This window comes from Engraulis encrasicolus, chromosome 22 (genome assembly GCF_034702125.1).
Source record: "Engraulis encrasicolus isolate BLACKSEA-1 chromosome 22, IST_EnEncr_1.0, whole genome shotgun sequence".
NCBI lineage: Eukaryota > Metazoa > Chordata > Actinopteri > Clupeiformes > Engraulidae > Engraulis > Engraulis encrasicolus.
In genome coordinates this window covers 35,164,923-35,171,841 of record NC_085878.1, presented here as the reverse complement: position 1 = coordinate 35,171,841, position 6,919 = coordinate 35,164,923, and the positions used below count along the sequence as shown (strand labels likewise).

Here is a 6,919-nt window from a genome sequence, read left to right as displayed (position 1 = left end):
GGAAACAAAAACAGCCCGAAGCTTCAGCCAGCCTCATACAGTAATGACGGTATGTAATCTCCCTTTCCAGCACTGCTACACTAGGTCATCCCTCCCACCTCAGATGAAATGCAACCGTAGCGCCAATATTGCTTCCTACATCTGGCCGAGATCAAAGGCGAGCAACATCACCAGGGCAGCCACAGTGCTACTTCTGACCACAGGGCATGCACCTTGGCACAACTTGAAAATACATCATTCTTCACACATGCACACATATAACCGCACACACATGCACGCACAAACATACACGCGCACACACACACATATGGACACACCTCACTCTCTCACACACACACACATATGGGCACACCTCTCTGTCACAAACACACACACACACATATACACATGCGCGCGTAAGTGTACACACACACACACACACACGTACACACACACACGTACACACACACACACGCACACACACACACACACACACACACACACACACACACACACACACACACACACACACACACACACACTCACACACACACACACACACACACACACACACACACACACACACACACACAGATTGCATTTACACAGATCGTGGGATGAGCCCGCTGGCTTGGCAAGAGAGAGAGCCAAAGGGCTGCTTCAGGGAACATTAAATTAACCTTCAGCTTTACGGCCATTACAGGAAGTTTATAACCCCCCGGGTGACCGCATACGCACCGCCAACAGGGGGGGGGGACAAAGGGGAGAGTTGTCCGGGGCCCAGGGAGAGAGGGGGGCCAGAATTGGGGCCCCATGATATTGTATTTATTGGGCTAGGGGGGGGGCTTTCAGATGACTTTGTCCTGGGCCCAGCAAAAGCTGTCAGTGGCCCCAACCACACTGCATCGCACCGACCGCACCACTACTGATGGCAAAGCCAAAGAGTGGGAATGAATCTTTCTCTCTATCTCTCCCTCTCTCTCTCTCTCTGTCTCTCTCTGTATCTCTGTCTGTCTCTCTCTCTCTCTCTCTCTCTCTGTCTGTCTCTCTCTCTCTCTCTCTCTCTCCTTAAAACCAACAACCGTGTATTATTTTACACCTCTACTGACTACAGCACAGCGTGCACGTGCAGTGCTATATACTATACTATATACACACTGTATGTATGTACACCTGTCCACGGCTGAGATGAATATTCGGTTGAAAGAAAATGCAAAAGATGGAGACAAAAGGAGAACAGGAAACAAAGAGGAAGAGAGATGGGGAGTGACAAAAGCAGAGACAGAGACAGAGAGAGAGAGACAGAGAGAGAGAGAGAGAGAGAGAGAGAGAGAGAGAGAGAGAGATAGAGAGCAGAGCATGAAAGACAGAGAGCAAGAGCAAGAGAGACACAAAGAGGGGGAGGAAGAACAATAGGGGTAAGATGGATACACAAACAAACAAATAATAGCAGGAACGCCCCTGTGGTGGATAATGTGGAATACAAGACACTGGTCATGGTCACATGAACAGCCACAGTAGGCCACGACACGCGCACACGCGCACGCGCGCACGCACACGCACACGCACGCACGTACGCGCACACACACACACACACACACACACACACACACACACACACACACACACACACACACACACACACACACACACACACACACACACACACACACACACACACACACACACACACACACACACTTTCTCTCCATCCCAGCCCATCCCCACACACTTTCTCTCCATCCCAGCCCGTCCCAGCTAAGGGGGGGGAAAACTCATTTGCCAGGCACACGCAACGCCCACGCATACGCAAAATCACTCTGCACACCATAATCACATCTGGCACCCTTGATTTGACACAATCTCTTGAATAACTTTGGCTTCCTCGCGAACATCAGTTCAATAAAGTGTGCCATGTCCAATTCCACCCCTGCCTGAAAGCCAGATCCACTAAAGCCTTTTGGCGCGATCAAAATGGCCATATGTAAAGCGGAGACATAGTCTGTCTTTATTCATCCGCCAGCTCAAATCCCAATAAAAACGTCTGATCAATGTAAAACGCATTTTATTGGCATTAGATTGAATGGAGTAGGCATGCCAGCGCATGTATTACTGTGCCCGATCTTATTTCTGAGATCTATTCACTGAGCCGATTGCCTCTCATATCTATGTAGCAGAGCAGAGCAGAGCAGAGAAAGAGAGGAAAGTTTAAAATCTCATCATCCACCCCGACACAGACTACTGCAGTGAAATTGTAGGCCGAGTTGCGAGCTTCCGTGACAAACTAGGTCAGAACAGAGGGAGCGGGGACCAAACCGGAGGGGCGATGGGGGAGACTAATACATCATATAATACAAAAATAGTCAGAAAAGGGTAACACATAATTTTACATTTTCTATTGTAGAGTCCTCATGTAGCGACATGTAATTTTATGTACTTACGATAGTAGAAGATAGAAGTAGAAGATAGAAGAAGTTAACTCTTAACTCTTAACCTTAACTCTACCTCTAAGGTACGTACATACATAATGTTGCTATTCAATACTGTGCTAAGCTGTATGTCCTATCTCACTTCAGTTTTTTTCTGATAAATAAAGCTTATTTTTGTAACTTCAACTGTTTTTACTCTTCACACGGATACCTGTAAAACAACCTCACACCAAATCAGCATATGTGTGGGGATACATTGTAAAACCCAACACATTTTGCTTAACTGTACACACACAGTTGTAAAATGAACAGTTTTTGTACCAAATTGTGAACACATTCGTCACTTTACTAGCACACATTGTAGCAACTACCTGGAGACACAGACCATAAAAATTAAAAGCACATTTTGCCTCTTGGTTTCTCTATTCAAAAAGCATTAGAAGTAAAAGTAAAAGTAAAAGTCATTTTCATGAGGTTATAGAAGTCTGTTCATCATTTAGAAATTGTGTGCAAAGCAGTGAGTTGTGTTCACAGTAGTGCAAAATGAACAGAGGTGGAAGAAGTACTGAAGTTGTGTACTTAAGTAAAAGTAGAAGTACCCTGCGAAAAAATTACTCAAGTGAAAGTAAAAGTTGATTACCAAAAACGTACTTAAGTAAAAGTCCTAAGTACTAACTTTTAAATGTACTTTTCAGTACAAAAGTACAAGTAGGCCTACACGCGCAATGGCTGTCTTTCTCCATGTCTACCTACTTGATACAATAGGAAAAATGGTCTGCAACGGTTTTCGGTTCCATTTGAACATGACTATGGAGTCCTGTTAATGTTTTTAAAAGTATATTTTCTGTCTGGGTGTCAATTTGGAAGAGGGGCTTGGTCCCGCCTCCCTGCCCGCAGCTGAGGCTACTGAAATATCCACGAAACACAACAGGAAAACCTAGGATAAATGTAACTAGTAACAAAGTCTTCTCCTAGAAATGTAAGGAGTAGAAAGTACAAGTTATTGTCAAAAAATGTAATTGAGTAAAAGTAAAAGTCTGCATTTTTATTTTTACTCAAGTAAGTACAAATTCCAGAAAAAACTACTTAAGTACAGTAACGAAGTAAAAATACTTAGTTACGTTCCACCTCTGAAAATGAAGGCTGTGCAAAAAACTGTGCTGTAACAGCAACAGTAAAAAAGAGTGTAATCGCAAATAACTATCTGGGCAATGATATGCGTTCCACAGAAAAATATCAGATTTAAAGAGGGTATAAAACTGTGTTGCAATAGAGTGTACAAAGTTAGAGTATGGTGTGTGGAGCTTGTGTCCACAAAGAGCTAAGGCTATGGTAGTCCTGCTAGCCTACTTATGAGCAAATCTACAGAGATGATGTGACCTCCTTCTGGAGGTGTGCAGGCACCATAACTTCTGCTTCTAACCACACTGAGATACCGTACATGGTGTGTGTGTGTGTGTGTGTGTGTGTGTGTGTGTGTGTGTGTGTGTGTGTGTGTGTGTGTGTGTGTGTGTGTGTGTGTGTGTGTGTGTGTGTGTGTGTGTGTGTGTGTGGGTGGGTATCTGTGGGTGTGGTGTGTGTGTGTGTGTGTGTGGGTGGGTGGGTGTGCGTGTGCGTGTACATGTGTCTTTGTATGTGCCTGTGCCTGTGCGTGTGTTTGTGTGTGTGTGTGTGTGTGTGTGTGTGTGTGTGTGTGTGTGTGTGTGTGTGTGTGTGTGTGTGTGTGTGTGTGTGGGTGGGTGTGTGTGTGTGTGGGTGGGTGGGTGTGCGTGTGCGTGTACGTGTGTCTTTGTATGTGCCTGTGCCTGTGCGTGTGTGAGTGTGAGTGTGAGTGTGAGTGTGAGTGTGAGTGTGTGTGTGTGTGTGTGTGTGTGTGTGTGTGTGTGTGTGTGTGTGTGTGTGTGTGGTTGAGATAGAGATTCTGTAGGATGAGACAAAAGTGAAGAGTGGGACACTTTTCCTGGAAGCATTCTGCTCCTTGGAATGAATAAGTAGTGCTCACCATGTGAGGCTTCCCGAGACACACACACACACAGGATGTATGAAAAGCAGTCCACACACACACACACACACACACACACACACACACACACACACACACACACACACACACACACACACACACACACACACACACACACACACACACACACATAGGCACACACATAGGCACACACACACACACACGCATGCAGACGGAGATTACAATTCACTGATGCCCTTGCCAGTCCAGCATATCTATCCCTCCCACAGTAGAGGGCACAGCCAGGGAAGCCAACGGGGGAGGATAAAGGGGTCAGTTGTCCCGGGCCCAGGGAGAAAGGGGACCCAAATTTGGGTCCTTACTATATTGCACATATTGGGTAGGGAGGCCCTTTCAGATGTCTTGTGTGTTTGCCTGGGCCCGGCCAAAGCTGTCAGCGGCCCGTGGCGCAATAACACATGCAAACAAAAGATTGGCCAACGATGACAACTGGCCCGCCATGTGATGCACACGTCAGTAGATGTAAAGAATGGAATAGCTACCTGGATGTAATAGCCAGCATCCCTCCGGTAAGCACTCTACAGCAGATGAGAGAAACATCAAGAGCGTTAAGCACATCACAGTAAGCAATAACAGGGACAGTGTGCCTGGATGAGAGGAAGACACTGGCCTTTTCTCAATGTCCAGTGTTCTAGCCTTGCTAGGATGTGAATTAACACCCACTGATTTGATACTTCGCGGAGTTCACCAAAGATTATCCAATCACTGGGCGCTTCACGTCCTAGCAAGGCTAGAACACTGGACATTGGGAAACAGCCACTGTGGTCATATGAAGATGCTGTGAAAGAGAGATGGCGCACATTACAGAAACAGAGACAGGAACAGGAAGAGATGAGGACAGGAAGTGGAGATGCTATGAGCAGGAAAGAACCCTCATTTTGTTTATCAGAGGATGGGAATTATATACTGTCCTGCAAAGGCAAAGTGCAGTAACTATGTTTTGCTTTGTGTTTTTGGGCGTTTTTTTGGTCAAACTTGAATTACACTGAGGCGGAGGTGATTGGCCATATCAGGAGCATTAACTGTAAATGGCGAACAAAAAAAACAGACAACTTATTTTTTTTCTCCACAAGTTTGGGGCCGGATTGAACTATCTGGCAGCCCGCATCCGGCCCCCAAGCCTTATTTGATACCCCTGATCAAGCCAATAATGTCATGACAGGTGTGCCTTTAAGAGCACCTGTACATGGTGAGGGTAGGGATCTATAAGCAATTACCTAAGTTGCCTTTTGACAAAAGACACAGGACAAAATGTATGAGAGGCCGAGATGGAAGTATGGGACTCCACTGGCAGCTGGGTCCCATATACTTAGACAGCCACAGAAGAGTGAGAATGAACTGAATTTGGGGAAATATGACAGGATTGAGGATTGAGTGGGGACCTTTCATCATTCCCACAAGACAAGGGTCAGTCTAAGATGATGTGTGAGGGATGCGCGCACGTCCAGTAAAACAGGTGCTGGATCAAACAAAGACGCGTAAAAGAAGGAAAGAAGCAGCACAATGTTGCTGCTCATCGATTTATTCAACACAGCGTTTCAACCTCAGACACCTGACGAAGACCGTCTGAGGTCGAAATGCTGAATAAATCGGTGAGCAGCAACAGTGTGGATTTTTCCTTCTTCTTTTATCAGTCTGAGATGATGGCATGAAGAGCAAATATGGTTTGAATGACTCCTTTGTACCTTTGCACGAGGATTAAGGTTGCCTAAGGAGTCCGTCTTGAAGTCGCTCTTGTTCTTGCGGCAGAGCACAGCGGTGATGATGATGATGATGACGGTCACCACTCCAATGGGGGCCAGCACGGCAGCGATGATCCACAAGTTATTGGGAGGGTTCTTCACCACAGCTGCACCATTCAGGCAGAAAGAGCAGACACAAAACTTAATTGTTAGTACCATTATTATTAATTTATCAGTTTTTTTAGCTGTTTATTAATTTATTGGTCAGTGACGCTTCAGCAGTAGCACACGTCAGCCAGTGCCACTATTGGGTGGATTTTTGCTTGTTTGTTTTTGTTTGTTTGTTTGTTTTTAGTGGACTATCTAAGAAGCATTCATTACAGCATATCAACCACCAATCACTAATTCATTTTAAGGGATTACATGCTGTTGCGCCACCGGCTGAGCCCAAATAAAACATCTTTGACCCTTATATACAATTTCACATAATTGAAGGCTACCAAACTCCACATGCGAAAGAAAAAAGACCTTACAAATAGTGTGCACAAAAATAAGTCTCTTTAAGATCTCCGTAGAATCCTAATGGGGAGTACATTTTGAACACATTACATAATCCACCTCATGGCTTAGCTTCTAGCTAACCTCAGTTCATGCTCAAATAGACGCAAAAAAATACTAACAGCATTTTTGCACTGAAAACAAAAATGAAAATGTGCTGTACGTGAGTCATCAGTGCGCTTCTCTCATTTTACTTCAACCTTGGGCTAACAAAGTGCTTTCCTAAA

The 6,919-nt window shown here is 45.1% G+C and overlaps 1 protein-coding gene across 1 annotated transcript in view; it reads right to left on the bottom strand.

Moving 5' to 3' along the window:
* LOC134438658 (UPF0606 protein KIAA1549L-like) overlaps positions 1-6,919 on the bottom strand; it is a 94,900-nt gene that overhangs the window by 35,299 nt on the left and 52,682 nt on the right. The window contains exons 13-14 of the mRNA XM_063188271.1: positions 6,138-6,301; positions 4,935-4,970 (exon numbers count right to left, since the gene is read on the bottom strand). Coding sequence (XP_063044341.1) covers positions 4,935-4,970; positions 6,138-6,301 — 200 coding nt within the window. The remainder of the gene's footprint in view (positions 1-4,934; positions 4,971-6,137; positions 6,302-6,919) is intronic.